Source organism: Echeneis naucrates, chromosome 10 (genome assembly GCF_900963305.1).
Source record: "Echeneis naucrates chromosome 10, fEcheNa1.1, whole genome shotgun sequence".
Taxonomy (NCBI): Eukaryota; Metazoa; Chordata; class Actinopteri; order Carangiformes; family Echeneidae; genus Echeneis; species Echeneis naucrates.
Window position 1 is genome coordinate 18,543,911 of NC_042520.1, and position 19,730 is coordinate 18,563,640.

At 39.7% G+C, this 19,730-nt stretch overlaps 2 protein-coding genes across 2 annotated transcripts; one reads left to right on the top strand and one right to left on the bottom strand.

Moving 5' to 3' along the window:
• The first annotated feature begins 668 nt into the window (after positions 1 to 668).
• Positions 669 to 12,198, top strand: LOC115050196 (endothelin receptor type B-like). The gene is made up of 8 exons (XM_029512988.1): positions 669 to 803; positions 5,736 to 6,234; positions 7,151 to 7,263; positions 7,356 to 7,560; positions 9,258 to 9,407; positions 9,511 to 9,644; positions 9,766 to 9,874; positions 9,964 to 12,198. Exons 2-8 carry the CDS (start codon positions 5,848 to 5,850, stop codon positions 10,102 to 10,104), a joined length of 1,239 nt encoding a protein of 412 aa, XP_029368848.1. The 5' UTR covers positions 669 to 803; positions 5,736 to 5,847; the 3' UTR covers positions 10,105 to 12,198.
• Positions 12,199 to 13,499: 1,301 nt separating this feature from the next.
• Positions 13,500 to 19,339, bottom strand: polr1d (RNA polymerase I and III subunit D). Its single transcript, XM_029513280.1, has 5 exons — positions 19,283 to 19,339; positions 18,635 to 18,732; positions 18,157 to 18,233; positions 16,156 to 16,238; positions 13,500 to 15,658 (listed from the first exon to the last, which is right to left on the bottom strand). Exons 1-5 carry the CDS (start codon positions 19,319 to 19,321, stop codon positions 15,611 to 15,613), a joined length of 345 nt encoding a protein of 114 aa, XP_029369140.1. The 5' UTR covers positions 19,322 to 19,339; the 3' UTR covers positions 13,500 to 15,610.
• Between the last annotated feature and the right edge of the window lie 391 nt (positions 19,340 to 19,730).

The following is a 19,730-nucleotide window of genomic DNA, read 5'->3' on the forward strand; positions in this document are numbered from 1 at the left end:
TGTGAAATTCTTGTGCAGTGGGAGAAACAGATGTCAGTGAATGTGTGAATGTGGAGCTTTGAACTAAGACTGGGAAAGAATCCAAATTAGCTCCACTTCCAAACTGTTCACCGTCTAAACTGCTCTGCTCATGCCTTGCTCGGAACTGTGCGTTTCGTTTTTGTATGTTTTGTATGTTGTCATTTTGATTGCATTTATGCACAGTATGTGTAGTGACAATGGCGATATGCTTGTTTGGGTGTTTTTATAAAATGTGTTTGTTAGTCGGATGTGTCACTGCATTCAACACACTGAAACTGAAACTCCTTGATCCAGCAGGGACCCCGAGGTCAGAAATATTCCCGTGGGAGCTTTTTATTTATTTATTTTAAATTGGCCCGCTCTTCGGGGGAGAACATCTCCTGTTATCTCCTCTCTCTTCCTCCACTATGTGTACGTTATCAGCAAAATAACCGAGCAAGCCACACGTATGATGGGGACGCTGGGAAAGCGGAAACCTGAGAAGCGTTTTCTAGGAAATGAATAATACGGTTCATGAGTTCGTTTGACTAGTTAGGGAAGGGTGCTCTTTTCCGGGGTGTGATTGGCTGTTTCCGCGGCCTCCCGGCTTGGGCCTATAAAAGCCGGCGTCCCTCCTCTGCGCCTCAGAGCTCAGCTGGAGCCGGAGCGGAGTTTTCCTGACGCGCAGCCCGACAGTTCGGTCACACCGTCAGCTGTCACTGCTGCAGCTCACCGCAGAGAGGAGACACTCTGCTGGAATACTTTGGCTCTGGGCACAAACACCATCACCTCACCGAGGTCCGGTGAGTCCAGTCATCATGTTGAATTACTTTGATGAACTTGAAGCTGCAGCTGGATTTTCCGCACTTTGTGCATAAGTAGCCACCACCAACCGCCTGGTTGAAGATACTGAGCCTCTTTAGGTGGATCAGCCTACTTGTGAACTGCTGCAGTGATAAACGATAAATGATAAACAAATAGATTTTTTTTTATGGATCTGGTTTTTATTTCAGATTGCTTCTGTACTCTCTGTCTAAACTCTTTCGGTCTCTGCTCTGGGCCTCTTGGTGGTTTTATTTATGGTTGCCGTGCTATGATAGTATTGTTTCCACGCGGTTATGGGTTAGTTTTGGCTTATCTATACCAGTCATAGTTTACACATTTTTCTGATTTCTGATTTCTGATTTCACCGTCGGCTTTGTGCTGTTAATGCTTTGACCCCATGCAGCGCCCCGACTGAGCCCCAACATCTGGGTCAGGACGACTATCTGCGCCCTTGCAACAGGTCGAGCATATTTTAAATCTTAAAATAAGTGGCTGTTTGCCCATTCGTGAAAGGGATTTATTGGATCACAGCTGAGAGCAGTAAACACCAGGAAACTGGCAGAAAATCTACATTTAACACACACAAAAAAATCTCAGATGGAGTTAAAAACCTCAATGGTCTCGTCAGTCTAAACGCAATTAAGCAAGGAAGTTTTTATTTTAGAAGAATGTAATCTCTGTCCTCTTTAAAAACAGCACTGTACTGGTGTGAGGATCCGTGTTGGGTTTTTTTTTTTTATTATTTTCTGTGGTGTGTCTGTTGTGAGTAAAATGTGTTCAAAATGCCAGGATCGCCCAAAACTATAAAATCAAAAGATACTCACAGAACTGAATCAACACTTATGTGATACAGTTTCAGCAAAAGTGTGTCTAATGCCCCTCATCCATCTGACTCACACTAAGATAATGATCAATTTAGCTGCAGGAGCCAGAGAGAGGACATTAATTTTAAAATCAGCAAAGTAACCTATTAAATTTAAGTATTATAAATCATCCAGTCGCACTGAAATGTAGCCATTTTGGGATAGATATTAAAATGACGCATTTTCTCATTTTCATCATTTAGACATCTGCTTCTTCATCAATTAGTCCACAATTAAGATAGATAGCCCTTTTTTGCCAAACTTTCCTGTCTTTATAAGTTTGAATCAGTTATATCAGCCAGCTGTATCAAATGCACATCGTCCAGTCATCTGTATATTACTGCGTCTTTCTCGCCTTCAACTCACTCTTACGACTCCCATCCTCTCAGGCATTGTACCTCGGTTCTTAACCTATCTCCTTCTGTAAATCTGTCAGTCTTTGTGCACACAAAACTCAAGAATGCTTTAAAACAAGCATGTCAACAAAAAGTAAGACTCTACAGTTTTGGGTTTTTTTTTTTGTGAAAATATTTCTTTCAGCTGATCAAAATTTTACTCAATATTTCATTGCCAGTTCGTTCCCGCATCTCCTTGAAATTCCCACTCCTGAGAGACATGTCATCCTTCTCTTCCCACACTTTATCTTAACACACATTCTCTAACAGTAGCTAGAACTGCTCTGCTGTTTTCCAACTTCCCACCTCTTCCTTTCTAAGATCTGCAGCCAGCGGAACTAAAGGTCAGAGATGGTCTCCCAAATAAAATCTGTTCCAGATCAACCAGATCAGCCCAATAATAAGACAACTTTCCAATTATACAGTCCTGCTCTAACGTGTTTTAATGAGCACACCACACTATTACACACCACAAAGAACTTATTCAGATGGCTGAATGGATGCATATGAGCAATGGCCAAATTTTTGGAAACTGGTTTCTTGTGTTATGTGTTTGAGTTCACTTGATTTTGTTCTTTGTATGTGTAAAGAGAATGAGCCTCTGTGAGCTAAACAAAGCTATGACTGCCAGTTGGGTTTGATAATGTGTGTGCAAAAGTGTAAGTGTGCGCATTAGTGCATACCTTTATTTTACCTCATTTTAATTGTTAGACATTGTTAGAGTCTTATATGTATAAAATATTTATCCACAAACCTCAGCCTCAGAGATTTGCACATCTGTTCAGAGATTGCGAGGGTGTGTGTGTGACTGATAGTACACCCTAATATTCTCTAGCCATATTTGTTATGTTCGTCAATCAGCCCATTTATCCCAAGAGATGCCCAAGGGTATTAGGGGAGGTGCACATGATTCTTCAGAGGCTCAGAGCCAAGAGTCCTATGAGAGAAAGAAAATAACTGTCTCATCCACACTTGCATGGACACACGCACACATACACACTTGAGGCGCATAAGAGCTGTTCCTCATGTATCTCATAAGGAAATCACTCCCCAATTTGTCAGGGCCAGCTTGAAATTGGATAGCTATTTATCTCTTCAAAGTAACTGTGGTGCCAAAACCAAAACTGTGTACCTTCTTTGAAAATGCACACGTAAGTTGCCTGACAAGGTCTGGGTTCAGGCCCAATTCTAATGCAAATTCAACTCTCCTGACAATTTCAGGTCCTAGAAATGACTTTCATTGTTGCGCCAAAGGGACTTTTGGATGCATTAGGAATAATTCCTTCACTTCCTCTCTCGCTCTACAAAGACAACAGCACATCAGTGTAACGTGGCAGCAGGCTGCAGTCTGGTCTCCCCCTTGTTCCCACTTGAACTTGAGTACTCTCAGTGGATAGCAGGCAGTGCAGTTGTTTGGCAATATACAGAAGGTCTGGGATAAATGAAGAGCGGTAGGATAGAAGCACTGCCATTTTTCCAATGGTGTCAGGTTTTGCTTTTGCTAGGGCTGAGAGTACTGTCAGGATTGCTGTCATTAGTGACAGGGGTGCCCACCCTAGACCAACTTCCCTTCTACAGGATAGGAAGATGACAGCTTCAAGGATGTCACTTTGGCATCCCCCAGCTTAAAAAAGGATTTCCTGTTTTGTGGAAAGAGGCCCTGTCCTTATACTGCACTGTACTTTTATCCGAGATCCAACTTTTACCATACCCTCACTGTCAATCCGGCCACATCTCTGCAATGTGTGAGTGATTAACAGAGCCCCTTTTCCTATTGGCAGTCAATGGAGGCTGTTCTCTTCTCACACCAGGTGTCATTTCGGGATACTGACCCATTCCATTCATCAGCAGAAGTTCAAGCTCATTGCAGCCGATGATCGATGGATTGAATTTAGCATAGTCTGTCAGGGGCATGAATGTCTGATTTCCTGCTGTGCCAGTTTCAATCAGGAGCTCAACTATGACATCTAACCAGACCATGTGGAGGCAGACCTTTATCCAGTTTTGTTTTATATTTGTGCAGACCCATATCCCATGGAGCTTGTGTTGCCACCGTGCACATCTTGCAAACAAGTGTTATCATTTAGACAACATAACAAAAGATGGTTGGTAGCTTCAGCTCAGACCCACAGTCTGTTAGGCATCCCCACTTTTCTCCAGCTATGCCTCCGCCCCACCATGCCATATGGTTCAGTTTGACTTGACGACAGTGATTAAGGCTGCGTGACAGTCAGGATTTTACTTGCCAGTCTCCTTTGCTCTCCACAGTTCTGAGATGTTTGCTGAGTTAAAGTGTTAACACTGGTCCATGCGCTTGTTTTGCTTTACATCATCTTTTGGGGCTTGTTCTCGCTCATCAAATTCTTCTCTTGTCTTGAATCCACCGTCCTACATCTCTGCCTGTCTGAATGTTTTGCTTTGCTTGGAATCGGGGTTCTGATAAAACCACTTTATTCCTCATGTTGATGTGTTTTTGTCATTCTGTGATCAATGAACTAGAACTGGAAGTTGAAATGGTGCAATAAATATATTAATATGCGTGATTTATGGGTTGTTTTTGACAGACACAATTCAAAGCCGTCCCCTCCTACCCATCTCGATGACGCAGCAGTGGTTGGGTGAGCTTAAGCGTGCTTTACTGATTGTTTCAGGGTGGTCAGTTTCAAGAGCACAAATAAACACGCTCACATCCCAAGGCAGAGACAACAGTATGACCCCATTGTGACACTTTTATAAATCTTTTTGTGCCATCCACACACTCTCTACACTATGATTGGCTCGGGGCCACATACCTGTTACCCAAAGGTTGCTGCCTAGAAACGTACAGAAACAAACATGATACAGGCGGACGGCAGGGTCACTGAAAAAAATAATTCGGCCCAACACCTCTGGTAGATCATATGTGATAGATCAAAAGGAGTTTTGGGTGAGTGAATATCCTCCATTTTGGAAATCTTGCACAGTTTATCTCATGAATTAATCTGGGTGGCCTCTGGAATGTAGTCTTCATCTGGTCCTGCTTATTTTAAAGAAATAACAGCCTTTCCTTTAACGCAAATGGAAAGGGGAGAGTTTGGGGGGAATTTGGAGAGATTAATAGGTGTCTTCTGTTAAGTTTGTAAGTCTGTTTTGTAGACATGGAGAGGTGTTCTAGAATTTCAGGCAGAGATGCACAAGAAGAGGATTTCAGTAAAGAAAACAATGTGTTAAGGTAGAAAAGCTGATGGGCACATTACTCGAAACAAAAGGAGACAATTAGATTGGTTAAGGAACCGGCGGGAAGAGAACAGGTCACTGTGGGGGCTATTGTTGCAGTAAGAAGAGGCGTGTGAATTGATGGCACAAACAGGAAAAAAGTATGAGGACATCTGGTGGATTGGGAGTGGAGGGCAGGTCTGGTGGTCTGATACACGGCTAAACTTTTACCAAATAAAATCTGAGGGAAACAAAATCATTGTTAAAATAATGTGATGTGTGATGATCAGCATTTGTGACTTGCTAAATAAACAACTCATTATGTTAATATAAAATGTAATGAATATCTGTTTAAAAAAAAAAAAAAAGAGAGAGAGAGAAAAAAAAGAAAGGTAGTTAGTCAAGTATGCGAGTATAGAAACTGTTTGTGTTTGACATCATGGTTCTTTCTCCCCAGGCCAAAGAAGCTCTGACTCTGACTCACGCTGCTTGAAGCTGGACATTTGTTGCTGAGACATCTCTGTGCCTTCCAGCAAACCACAACCTTTCTTTGTTAGACTTGTGCAAGGATGAGGCCCGTCACTCTGCTGTGTCTCCTGATAGTCGCAGAGGTTGGGGGCTCTCGGTTCATCCGCAACTCCCAGGGCATACCTGACACTTCAGCCCTCCCCAAGAGCAATGCTTCCATCTTGCTGCCACCATCACGGCCAGGCCGACCACGCGGCTCCTTCCCGCCCATGTGCATAAAGCCAACGGAGATCAAACACACTTTCAAGTATGTGAACACCATTGTGTCCTGCCTGATCTTTGTGGTGGGAATGATTGGCAACTCAACACTGCTCAGGATCATTTATAAAAATAAGTGCATGAGGAACGGGCCAAATGTCCTGATTGGCAGCCTGGCACTTGGAGACCTGCTCTATATTATCATCGCCATCCCAATCAACGTGTTTAAGGTAAGCTTGTTTATACTTTGTGTTTGTCCTATTGCCCTGGCACATGCTTCTTCTGGGGAATACCTGTATGCACACAACCTTTTTTCCTGTGTTGTACAACACTATTGACTCCTGCTGCCAATCTACTCTGTAGTTAGAGAACATTTAGTGCCCGCTGGTTACATTCTGTAAAATAGAGCATTAGTACAAGTATCGCAGTGGATTATGATTAACACTTTTTTTTTATGCAGATATCTGGAGCTCTATGGTCATAAATGTAATCCTTTTTTTGTTGGATATCAGATATCAAAATGCAACACATTTTATGGACTACAGTTATGACACTGTGAATCAGTCCAATTTAATACCCATGCAATGGTCTGCATTTCATTTAGTGTGAGTAATTTCTTCACACTGCTCTTTCATTTAGTTATAGTAGAGCTGCGTACCTTTCCTGGCCTGTTCTGTGGTTAGCTGGGTTTACGCACAAGTTTGTCTCTACATCGTCTGTGTTGTGTATGCTTTTGTTGATTTCCTTTTCTTTCGTTTTTTTATGGATTGCTGACCCACCTTACAAGGTCTTATTTGAACTAAAAAACCTCATGAGAAGAAGATGTAAGCACATAGAGTGAACCTAAGTGTCAGATTTTTCAGAGAAATCCTGGCTATTCTCCTCCCTTGCTCTGTGTTTTTCAAGTGACAACATTCAGTGGGCTTTATGTTTGCAGAGATGAAATGATGCATTTCATCCAGGTAAATTTGAGTCATGAGGCTTTCCTTCTTTAAAAAAAAAAACCCCAAACAGCTATAACATAAACGTAGCATGAATACAGTAACCATAAACTTAAAACTCAGAGAGGTCTGACAATGTTTAGTCCTTTGAAATTTCTCTCACTGCAGATGTCTCTCTGTCTGCCTCAATTATTTTTCTCTGCAGCTAATAGCTGAGGACTGGCCTTTTGGCGTCTACATCTGTAAGTTGGTTCCATTCATCCAGAAAGCTTCAGTGGGAATCACTGTCCTCAGCCTGTGTGCCCTGAGTATTGACCGGTAAGTTGATTTCTGCTCTGCACATGTGACAGACATTAATATTTCAAAGCTAATCTGTCTGTATATATGTACTGTATGTCCTCTGTGTGTAGTTACCATGCAGTGACATCATGGAGCAGAGTGAAGGGGATGGGCATCCCCCTGTGGAAAGCAGTGGAGGTGACTCTGATCTGGCTGATTGCTGTGGTGCTGGCAGTGCCTGAAGCGCTGGCTTTTGACATGCTGGAGCTGCCGTACAGAGGCAATAAACTGCGCGTCTGCCTGCTGCACCCAGAACAATCCACCAACTTCATGAAGGTGGGCAGCCTGATTAGACACGAAACCTGTGAGCAGTCATGAAAAAAAATATTTTGCTTTTCTACTTTAATAAATGTACAGTGTCAAAAATTTGTCGTTAGTATGAGATAAATACTCACAAAATCAAATCATTTAGATTTTACTCTTACCATTTTAAACTGCAAATTAACAGTAAAAATCTGCAATTTCTCAATGAAATCCAAACATAAAATTGAGGTTCTTTTTCATATAAATGCATGCCATTTGGAAAGATAAAGGAAAAAGGCACATTAATTAGTCATGTAATTTTTCAAATTCAGCATTGTTGTGCAAAGGTTAAGTAAATCTTTAAGCAGTATTGTCAATATTTTCCCAGACTCATTTATCTGAAACTGGCAAACTGGTAGATTAAAATGCTATCTTAATGACATTTGCAAAATAGTCAATAGTCACGCCAGACAACTTGATCCTTGGGGGAAATTATTAGGAGCACAGAAGTTCATGGAAATTATAGCATTTAGTTGCAGACATTTTAATCTGGAACGAAGAGGTGAAATGGGATGAAAATCCACAGTGAGGAGGAAAGCAGATGTGCGAATATGACAACTGAAGGCAAAACTTTAATATCATAATAAGCAGCTGCATTTGCTTTCCTATCATCAAAATACTATCGGAGTAACTTCATCTTGGCAGGGTGTAGCTAGATAATGTATTTGTTTTCTCAAAATGCTTTATAGCGTCTTCATGTTACAGTATTATTCTTCCACAAGCATGTGGTCGAAATATCTCGCCAACAGTCAGGAAAAGTCTTGTAAATTATTCGGCCTGCACCTGATGGTACTTTCAAGTACAAATATCCATTAACCAGTTAACTTCAAAGCAAAGTGCCTGAACTAAAAAATTCTTCTCTAATTAGGATTTTCTTTTTCCTTGTCAACCTCTGCCAACAAGTAATTAGTGATTCCAACTAATGTAATACAGTACATATACCGTGCATCGGAATCATCTGAATTATGCCTGTTGAGCAGGACTGTTTCTCATAATATTCACGGTATGTCCTTTAAACGACATAGCAGAAAATAAAATCTCCATGTGGCTATTTCCACTTTGTCCAAACAAGAAAGATCTGAAGGAACTGCAGAGCACGAAGGTTATAAAGCCCAGAGCTGCTTTTTATGTAATGTCAGGAGCGTGTGATTTCTTCTTGTTATGATCAAAAATATAATTTTCCTTGATCTGATGACACTACTCAGGAAATATTGACTCACCCAAGTATTTTATTGCTCAAAGACAATACAAACAGGTATAAAGCCAGTTTAAGCACGTTCCACCAAGTTGTTAATATGTCTATATTTGATCCAGAGCCACCTGTCAGAATAAATGTGTCTAAACTAAAAACCTGTCACTTTTCTTTACTGAATCAACTAAATGCAAAGGAAGCAGTTGGTATCATTTCAACAAAAGAGAGACCAGGTTCATTTCATTTGTTTATCGTCCAGGAAATAAATTTTCATGTTGAGCTAATGGTTTTGAGCAAGTTACAGAAAAGACAAAAGAAGCATCTATTCCAACTTGAAATGTCTGCACAATGTATAGTTCCACAGAGTAATGCCATTAACACCGTGTTAAAGGATAAAGGATACATAGAATTCATACAGCCATGACTTTGTTCCAGTGTTAAAATTGCATTCATGTTGATGGGATTTTTTTTTCTCCAGTTCTACCAGGATGTCAAAGATTGGTGGCTGTTTGGCTTTTATTTCTGCTTCCCGCTGGCCTGCACAGGGATCTTCTACACTCTAATGTCCTGTGAAATGCTCAGTCGTAAAAAAGGGATGCGCATTGCACTCAACGATCACATGAAACAGGTATGCGAAAAAGTGGTATGCACATTAGCAATCGAGAGAACAATACAGTCAGTAAGACTTAAACGCACTCTGTGGATTCATTATCTCTCCTATCTGTGCACAGCGACGGGAAGTAGCAAAGACAGTGTTCTGCTTGGTCTTGATTTTTGCTCTCTGCTGGCTTCCCCTTCATCTCAGCCGTATTTTGAAGAAAACAATCTATGACCAAAATGACCCCAACCGCTGTGAACTGCTCAGGTAAGCGTGCAGATACATTAGGGGACACAAATGTGCTGCAAACTTTATGGGAACAACCATTGTGCTCTGCTCTTTGACTTCCTGTAAACTGAACTGTAAACTTTGCCCTTCTCCCTGCCAGTTTCCTGTTAGTGATGGATTACATTGGGATAAACATGGCCTCTCTAAACTCCTGCATTAACCCTATTGCGCTCTATTTTGTCAGCCAGAAGTTTAAAAATTGCTTCCAGGTAAGTGGTATCACTAAAAATGGTATGGTAATGGTATAAGGAGAAAAAAAGGATCACTAAACATCTGTGTGTGTAATTTTGTGTCCTAGTCTTGCCTTTGCTGTTGGTGCTACAGAACATCTCCCCTGGATGAGCGAGGCTCAGGAGGGCACTGGAAAGGATCTTGCCACGGGAACGGATTGGACCGCTCCAGTTCCCACTTGAGTCAGAAATACACCAGCTCTTCATAAATGCACTCTCACACAAACATACTCAAAACACATACCTCTCCTGTCAAAACTATATTCAAATCAGCTCCTGTTTACAGAGAAACAGTGTTGTCATTGCCAACAGATCAGCAATGGGATCCAAGTCAGGAGGGAAAAGGAGGGAAGAAATCAAAGTCACTTCTGCAGAACGCACAGTAGATGGAAAGACTCAAACTCATGAATGAAACAACAGGGCTGTACCTGTGTAGGCTGTAATACTAGCTACAAAAACTATAATGAATCCAAGGCTTCATACTCAACACTGAGGGTTGTGTAGGAGAGTAAAATCTCTCAGTGGACCTTTATGACAAATCCATTTTAGAGAGAATGTTTATTCTAGCCACATGTTAACTTATGTACATTATTATTTACGTGCAGATTTTAGACATTTCCAGCCTCAGTGCTTCATGTATGAGTAAGAGCACTGGTGACTGCTACCTGTTGAATTTTTAATATCTCACAGGGGAATATTAGTGTGAAACTGAATTATATTACAACAAGCCTCAGAGGTAGACTTTTTCTTAAAAAGATAAAAATGAAAGAGTGTGTCTCTCCAAGTACAGCATCAGTAGCTCATTATTAGACAGTTGAGTGCATGTTTTCACTGCTCAACACCCATGTGCTTCAGTGACGACATACCCGAGCAAAATGGGCCCCAGTGTGCATCCTCGAGTCATGTGGAGAGTCAAACATCGGAACTCTTTCATCTGGAAATCATCACTGCGTTAAGTCATGCGGAAGGCAGCTGTTGTCCTGGAACATTGATAATACCAGATGATTCCCATCATGCCACACATAAGAGGTCATTATAAATGTCATTAGTATTGCAGAGCTCTTTTGTTACAAGTGGTGTCCAATGTGGTTAGGGTAGTATTAACATGTCTCTTACAATGTAACTTCTATTTTTCTAAGAAAAAAAAATCACAAAACATGAGAAACTTGTTTTTATCTTGCAACAAGTGTATTCATTTGTTATTTCCAAAGAGTTCAGCTCCATCAGTGGGTGGTTGTGTTACATAGACGTTCCTGTGGCTCGATATTATTTCCAAGACCTGATCATAGACACTGTTGGGGAAAAAGAAATTCTGTACAGCTAGATTTTTTTTTTTTTTTTCAAGAAGTGAATGTTTTAGCATAATGCTCATATTAGCATTTCCTTCAATATGATAACCTGGTAAATCCAGGTAAAAGTCAGTCTCTCTAATCGAACTGTTGGGGTTAATTGATATCTATGAATTTTTGGCAGATTTCTACAATGAGAAATTAAGTATGAAGAAACATATTCCTAATATTTTATGCCGCCTACAGCAGAGGATAGCTGTGTTCCAATACTGTAACAAATTTTACGACACCAACACATCAAGAAAATGATATTGCAGGAGAAGCAGCAGTTTAGGGTTGTGCACAACTTTATCAAAGAGAAAACACACATTGTGTACTGATAGTATTGTTATTTGGAAAAACCTGTGTGCTAGAATTTAAGGTTTTCAAAAATGAAACCTAAATGAATGAAGTTTTCAACACTGGCAGTGGCCATAGCATTTACTCATGATACATGTGTAAGATGAATGTATTCGATGTGGTGGTTTTTCTGTTCAGTGCATTGTGACCAAGATACGGCGTCACTCCTCCAATCAACACTGAAGAATAGTTTAAACAGACAGTAATTTTGTGTAATATATTAATGTTCAGGAAGCTATCACTTGCTTTTATTTTTGTCCATTGTATTATGAGTTTGTATCAACTCTCAAATTAGCTAATCAATTAGCTAAGCAGTGTCTGACTGATTAGCCCACTTGGTCTATTTATGCGACTTTTATCTTGCTTTTAGCTAAAGCTGAAAGCCTCTGTAGAGAAAGGTCTGGTAAGCTTTGCAAGTATCTTTATAGAGGGACTACCAAGCTAAGATATAAAAAGGTTCATTGAGGTTGAAGATAAAATGTGAAAACAGGTCGGGATGTTTTGGATTTCATTTATATTGTACTTATTTGTTGATAATATGCAGTAATAAATCTTATTTTATATCATTTCTGCCATCTGAGTTATTTATGAGCTGGTGGAATGTAGATTATTCAGTGCTCGTGATGCAATCTATAGCTGTTGATTGCATAGAAAGTAATACTGTTTTATATGTAAGTGAGTGTGACTGACTTTTCATAAAATTATTAACATTCTTGCATTAATCATCTTACAAATGCTCCGCAATTCTTCACCTTGTCCTTTAAATTTTATGACAGCTATGGTATGGGAGAGCAGTGACCTTCCATTAGGAGTGAAAATAATCAAGCATCTGTGAAACTGCCTGTCAAATGTTAAAAATTGTGTCAGTCTTGCTTTGAGGTTACATTTGGTTTATATCAATTTCAAGGGAAAGATCATCAAATGAAAACAGATGTAGTGAGCCTTTTCCTAGTTTTAAATTATTGCTTCAGACAGCGACACATGAGACTCTAGGTGTCACATCGAAGAGAGTTAGCAGATAAAGTGATGACATCTTAGAAAATGTCTTTTATTTCAGTTCATGTTACAGAGCTGTGTTTTTTTGTTAGTGTGAAAACAATTTCACAAAAACGGCTATAAGTTCCATGAGGCAGGAAACAGTGGTGACTTAATGACAATGTTTTGCTGTGGAGCAGTTTATAAGGGTTGTCTTCCAAGGCTCAACTTACAACACATCTGTAGCTGACAGTTTCTCAAGCCCTGCGATGTGGATTTTTGAAATGAGAAAAGGAGGAAAAAATATTGAAAGGCTTCAGTTTGGTGGAATTTCCCTTCAGACTGCTAAACCAAACATATTCTAAATGTTGCTACAACAGCAATATGTTTCGAATTAAAGCTGAAACTATCAAGGACTTCTACATATCTAATGTGATCAATACTGAGCTTCATGACTACAGTGGCATTTTATATGGCACCACATCGAGTCGCTGGTCCTCCAGTATCCCACCGCTGCTGTAAATAAAAGGTTTCCTGAACAAATATGTTAAGTGCTGGGCTCCTTCTTGATGTGGTCTTTGACATTTGATGACCTTCGGGCTCATATTACATTTCATTTGTACCAGTGTGATTTTGTTTGTGCAGTTCTCTGTGCGTGCTTGAGGATGGTGCTGTACCTGTTCTGTGTTTGTTTTATAGTTTTTTTTAGATGTACCTGCTACTGCACCAGGGGATGGGGGTACTTCATCAACTAGACTGAAACTAGCACCATATCTGAATTAAGCGTCAAATCATCCCACTAACTGAACCCAGCCTTGTTTAATCAGGCATACATAGGCTGGCTTTGTGCTCGTCCCTGCACTATACCAGAAGCCCTGACGAATGGATGGATGAAAACCCAATGAAATGATGCACAGAAAGGCCACAACTAAAGCACAGGATGGAGCTGAAGGAGCTTTATGAACATACGCCTGTAATTACAAAAGAGGCAATATGGCTGCCATGAATAAGTCAAGACCCCAGATTTGGAAAACTATAGTGGACAGACTAAATGCACTGTGCAAACAATGTGCAAATTTGTTTCATATTGTGTTGTACAATATACAATGTGAGAGTATTGTTTGTAATATTACTCTGTGCTCTTTATCTTTAAAAAGCTCTATTTCCTTTGTATGACATTTTCTGCACAAATAACCGTACAATATATATAATTTCCTTAGGAATGAATATTCAGATCAGTAGACTCAGTGTCGATATTATCAGTAGTCTAGCGTGCTAAATGTAGGTGTAGGACAACTTGGAACCAATATATATAAAGTTTTTTAATTAGTGTGTGGATTTATTAACCCCACAGATCTGTTAACCCTTGAGCTGCATTTTCTTTCTGCACTTTAACAGAAGCAACCTCATTGGTTAAAAAAAAGAACATTTTTACAAGCTAGTACGAAATAGAAAAATATTTTTCAGGGCAGTAGCAGTGATCACGTGGTCAGCACAAATGCCATTTCATTGCAGTGTCTCGGGTTATATGTTTACTGCAGGTCATTCCCCTTTCTTTCTCCCTATTTCCTGTTGGCCTCTCTGCCAATCATTGTCTGAAAAAGGGTGAAAAAAATTGATTCATCAAAAAAGTGGGGAGAAAAAAAAATCTGTTTTAAACAGCCAGTAGTAAAATATGCAAAGTATTTCAGTGGTGTGTTTTTGCTTGTTTTGTTTTTTAATTTTAAGCCACCAAAAAACAAACATCAGGCCTTTAGTGGTGGAGACACACCAGCAGATACTGGCACTCACAGTCAAGGGAAAGCATAATCACAAATCATTTCCCAAGTTGCTCACGATATGAGACAAAATACATTTGTTGGGTCTGCCAACCACAGATGTTGAAGCCACATCTGGCCCGTGTGTGAGCAGGTCCTGTGTTTTGCGATACACTCCGCATTACATGCAGTCATTACTTTACTTGCTTCAAGAACTGTAGTGTTACTCTATTTGCAGATAGATGGCCACGGCGCATCTAGGGCCTTTGACATGGAAAACGTTAAGTTTCCTTGCCTTTTTGCATACAGTTGCCTTGGCCTTCAACATCTTCCACACTGTAGAAAAATGTCCACTGTGGGGTTTTACTGAGGTGGTTCCAGCAGACTAGATAGGTAAACTATGCTCATTGTTTTTGTGTTTTTGTTTAGGAGACTTGCTGTCTGTTGGTCTGCCTCGCTTTGAATGCAATGAGGCACAGACCAGCCTTGAGTTCATTTCATGCTAAGGTTCTCCAGGCATTGCATGAGTTTACATAATGGGTGCTATTATTTGGAGGGTCATTTTAAAATATCACATAAAACATAAAAGACTGTAGGTCATGTCACCCCTACAGGATTCGTTCAATGCTGACCCAGTTTCTGTGTGAGACATTCGTGTTTTGTTTTGGGTTTTCTTAAAGGAAGACTTAACACTTTCATCATTTTATATTAGTGATAAAAAATGCATAAACCAAACAGAAATTCATGGTGGCTCCTGTTAGCAAACTTTTAATAGACATCACCAAGTTACTTATTAATATAGGTTGATTTTGTTTGTTTGTTTTCCATTAGCAGCACTAATCCATTTTACTTTCATTTGATGGCAAAGCGATTCAAAAAAGCCAAGTTAACTAGTTCAGTTAAGGCCCATTCTATTTGGTTTGACAGATATGAACCGTCGCTGCACTTTTAGTCTTTCCAAATCATCTTCTGTTTGCAAAAAGGCAACCATGCATGAACAAATTTTTCTTAGGTTTGGACATCTTTAAGTGCTACATGAGTTAATATAACAATGAGGGTTACAACCCCAGTCAAAAAATGTATTCTTTGCAAGATGAACTCAAGACAACGCATTTAAAATACATAAGTCAATGTAATTACAATACAAAATTGTACAAATATTTGAGGGGTAAGATAAATTCCAATACCTTCCTCTCATACTAGTAGAAATAAAAATGTAATATGAGGGTAACTGTTTTTTACAGCTTGTATGAACCTTGTTGGGCAGCTCCTGAGTCATGTTAATGTGGTGCTCTTTAGTTCATGGGTTGCTCCTGTCTCTCTTTAAACTCAGCAACTCTCGCCTGGAGGAAAGGAAAGAAAAGTCTGAGTTGAAGCTGCTTAAAGAGCGTAACATTAAATCAACCCCAAATTAGTCTCCTTTCACTGTGGGCCTAGTACCCAGGACCAAGCAGATGACTCAGGGTTTCCTCCCTACATCCCTCATAGGTGTAAAATTATTACATATGTGAATCTGCTTTTCTTCAACTTCAGAGAGGTCAGAACACTGATTCTGTCTGTTGCCAAGGTGACTTGTGAGGAACTGAGGAAAAGGACCTTTCAACAGGGCAGAGGCTGCTGACAGCTAAGACAGGATACAATGAACTTCATTAGTACAAAAGCCTACTAGATGCTAAGCATCAGTAGCCATATGTAAATAACAACAATCTGTAAAAGGGCTGGATTATTTTATACCTGCACACACTGAAAATAATCCTTATAATAGGACACACAATGTATGTGCCATAGAAGTAATGTAGTCATGTGCTAACTGAGTGAGTGATAAGTGCTTGATACTTACCTGAAAAGTATTGAGAATGTGTTGGCACACATCATTGAGCTCATTCAGACCTCTACGCAGAGGCTCTGTTGCTGGAATGCCCGCTGGAAAAAAAACAACAAAACAAAACAAAACAGAAGAATGTTGGTTTAGATCAGTGCCTCTCAATTATTTTCTGTTACGCCCCCCCATAGGAGGAAGAAAATATTTCCCCCCCACCCCCGCCGCGACTATAAATAGTATAATTTGTCCATAAAATTGTTATAAGTACACCTCTCCAAAACACTGTATTCTTATCATTAAAGAAAACAATAAAACCTTATTCTAGTACGGCAAAAAAAGCATGTTCCGCTGGATTCCAGCCCCCCCGGCATCGCACCGCACCCTCCCAGGGGAGCACACCCCACTATTTGAGAAGCACTGGTTTAGATTACGTGTCTTACTTTCACACACATTTCATCGGTTCAGAAAATGTACAGTGGGTTTGTAGAAAGTGGATGTGCCCTTAAAACACACTTAAAGATCAGAGTGATGTGTTTGTTTTATCTTTCTTTTTCTTTAGCAGAGCAGCAACATAAAGAATGGTGTCCATTAACTATTGATTTAATTATGTTACGTTTATAAACCAACTCCAGTGAGTCCTCCAAACCTTCAGTGATTATATCTCACTGATTATTCTCCATTGGTGTTCTTGCAGTTAAAACTGCAGCCATAGTATTAAATTATCTCTACTAACAAACAGATGGTCTGACTGTAGACTGGTGAGTGTCTAAATTCTTTGAGATGACTTTGAGGTCTTCTCATCTTAATGTAAACCACTAATTCTGGATGGCAGGTCTTTTGGGATTTCTCTTTTATGAAGTAGATCTTCACATTTTCTCCAAAACTCCAAGCAAAAAAAAGTTTCATTATTTCTCTTTAAAAATCAAATTACCGCTAATGCAGAACTCTAATCTAGTGTCATTAACTGGCCTACATGATTGATAACTCTTGACTGTAATTATCTTCTGTTAATGTCATTAGCCAAGGGATCCATGAGGTCTTTCTCAGCAACACTCAATTTTGGAATGATATATTCAGTATAGATAAGAACAATATAAATACCTGATACCTGAGTCCAAATAGTGAATAATTAATTTAGAAGGTACTACTGCAGCTCATCGCTGCCAGTGGCAAGGACTTCCGGCCACTGGCAATGACTTACAATTTTCCTTGCAGTCATGATTAGGAACAAAAAAAGTGTATAAATAATGCTGAGTGCCCTGAAGCACAGAAGAACCAGAGCTTTTATCCTAGTGCCTGAAAGATAATCGTATCTTGCTGTGATCAAGCTGTGAGGGTAGATCCTCCAGGCATCCTGGGAGTTGGTTCGACAACAAAAACAAGTTGTTTTCTCAGTCTAGCAGAGTCGTTTCATGTGATGGGGCAGCTAATATCCTTTGGCACATTTCACAAAGCAGATGATATTAGATTTTTATTAAGAGCAAAAACAGAAACAACAGGTTCTGCATATGCACATATGTTATTGAAAGTCTTTTCTTAAGCAGCTAAATGGACAAAGTGAATGCACCAGACTCCAATAAGCATGTTTTCAGGACAGCCTGAAAATGCTTATGCCGATGCTCTTTGACACATGAACACTCCCATATCAACATTTGAAATGCAGTAAAAGCCACAAAGCAAGAAAGAAAAAATTCTTCATGAAAAATGAAAAGTCATGTAAACTTTTAAGAAACCAGGACTTCTCAGGGAGTACAGAATTAGTTGACTTACAGATTTGTAGCAGTAGTGAATGTGAGTCAAGCCTTAAAATTTGGGACAAACATTCTTAACTTTTGCAGATGATTTCAAAACACTTGTCCACAGAAAATGCATTGTGGGAACAAAGTATGTTGCTACAACGTCTGATGCATTATTAGTGCTATATATTGCTCACATGGTGAGACAAAGTATAATAAAAACAGACAACAGACTAGTTGGTCAAGGGCAGGGGCTTGCAAGTTCTTAAAGAGTTTCTCTCACCTCGTGTCTGAATGCGAAAGTTGATCTTGCTCTCAGATGGATGGGTGATGGTATAGCCACAAAATTCCACATCGTCACTAATGGAAAACAGGAAAATAACAGTGTGAATATTATTTAAGTGTTTGACTTAAAATGCATTGGGGTGCAATCACAAATTTCCCACTATCAGTACATTAATGCTTGTAGATGAAACACAAGATTAAACAAAAAAGCAGTCACAAACAAAACTGTGCCTTTTTCTATTGTCATCATACATTTTAAATTAACTCTGTATGTTGCAATAAGCCAAAACAGTCCCCTCCAGCAATGCAAACTGCACACACTGAGCTTGTCTTTTGCTATATGTACTTCAAATGTGCTAGACTGAGAGGGTTTGTTTGGTGAGGAAAAAAACTAAGAGAAAAACTACTCACACCCTATGGCAACTGTATATTTAAAGCAACAACTTTGGGAAGAAAAAAAAAGTATAAAAACTAACTGTTTCATGATCATGTATCTGAGGGAGTTTCCGAGGGTATGGTCCTCATCATGCATCACAAAAGTCACACAGCCCTCATCAGCCCCATCAGCTTGGATCTAAAACACAAGAAATAGTTGTTAGAACATTGAAAACATCACCAAACGTCCTCCCTGGAGATCCCTGGAAATAGGTCACACCAAGAGGGACCGATCGTGAAGTTGCAACAAATACAATCCATATTATCTCACAGATGCTCATTGACATGAACACAGAGCAACATGCTGAGACTGAGGGAGCATTCTGTATGCATACTGCCCTCCAGTGGGGGGTCAACCATACACCGGAGAGCGAGTAAACCTCTACTTCAGCAGTTCACCATGCTGTTTTGATAATATTAAGTCTACACAAACTGCACCTGCCATAGTCCACAGCTAATGTTGCTTCCAAGAGAATGGATTTAAATGTAGTTTGCAGCTGAACGTGTTGGTTTCCGTTGTTTGCTCATAGCTAGCTACTGCAGCTTCTCACGTGAGGAGTTCGAATGAGTTCCAAATGTTTCTATAAGCCTCTATAGATGACTATGTACCCCCGACAGTGTTTAGGAACGATAAGGTAGCAATGATTGTTAACAACACTGAAAGTATATGGACTATTTTGGCTTCTTACCATCTCCAGCACTCGTTTCTTTTCGCCTTCTCCAGCCATGCTACAGCCTTCCCACTCCGTCCGTCAATACTGACGTCATAGTTCCAATTTTAGCCCTGGTTTCTGTCTGTCAGGCGAGGAGGAACCCGATGCTAATTTAACATTTGGATTTTGTCTATATTTACACACAATTGTATCATGATGTTTCAGTAAATACCCCTAAAATATAAACAAGCATGATAAAGAAGCTTAAGCTGTTGCGACAGTTAATCATCGAGTCATGCATCAGTAGAGATGACAATAGCAAGTTATTTATAATCTTGAAGGACCTGGGTCACTGGTTTGATGGAAAAAAAAAAAGATCTCACGGTGACTGATGGAGATTGGCTAATGCTAAGAGAGTTGTATGAAACATTATAAAGTTGAAGCAGCAATAATTTCATCTTTATAATGTTGCATGTTGATTTGT

What these genes read in the sequence shown, in the direction of transcription:
- LOC115050196 (XM_029512988.1), top strand. Translation starts at nt 5,848, where the DNA reads ATGAGGCCCGTCACTCTGCTGTGTCTCCTGATAGTCGCAGAGGTTGGG. An exon ending in TCAACGATCACATGAAACAG is followed by an intron (nt 9,408 to 9,510) that starts GTATGCGAAAAA and finishes ATCTGTGCACAG; the next exon opens with CGACGGGAAGTAGCAAAGAC. An exon ending in AGTTTAAAAATTGCTTCCAG is followed by an intron (nt 9,875 to 9,963) that starts GTAAGTGGTATC and finishes TTTGTGTCCTAG; the next exon opens with TCTTGCCTTTGCTGTTGGTG.
- polr1d (XM_029513280.1), bottom strand. Translation starts at nt 19,321, where the DNA reads ATGGCTGGAGAAGGCGAAAAGAAACGAGTGCTGGAGATG. An exon ending in AGAAACGAGTGCTGGAGATG is followed by an intron (nt 18,733 to 19,282) that starts GTAAGAAGCCAA and finishes CTTGTGTTTTAG; the next exon opens with ATCCAAGCTGATGGGGCTGA. An exon ending in ACATTCTCAATACTTTTCAG is followed by an intron (nt 15,659 to 16,155) that starts GTAAGTATCAAG and finishes CCTTTCCTCCAG; the next exon opens with GCGAGAGTTGCTGAGTTTAA.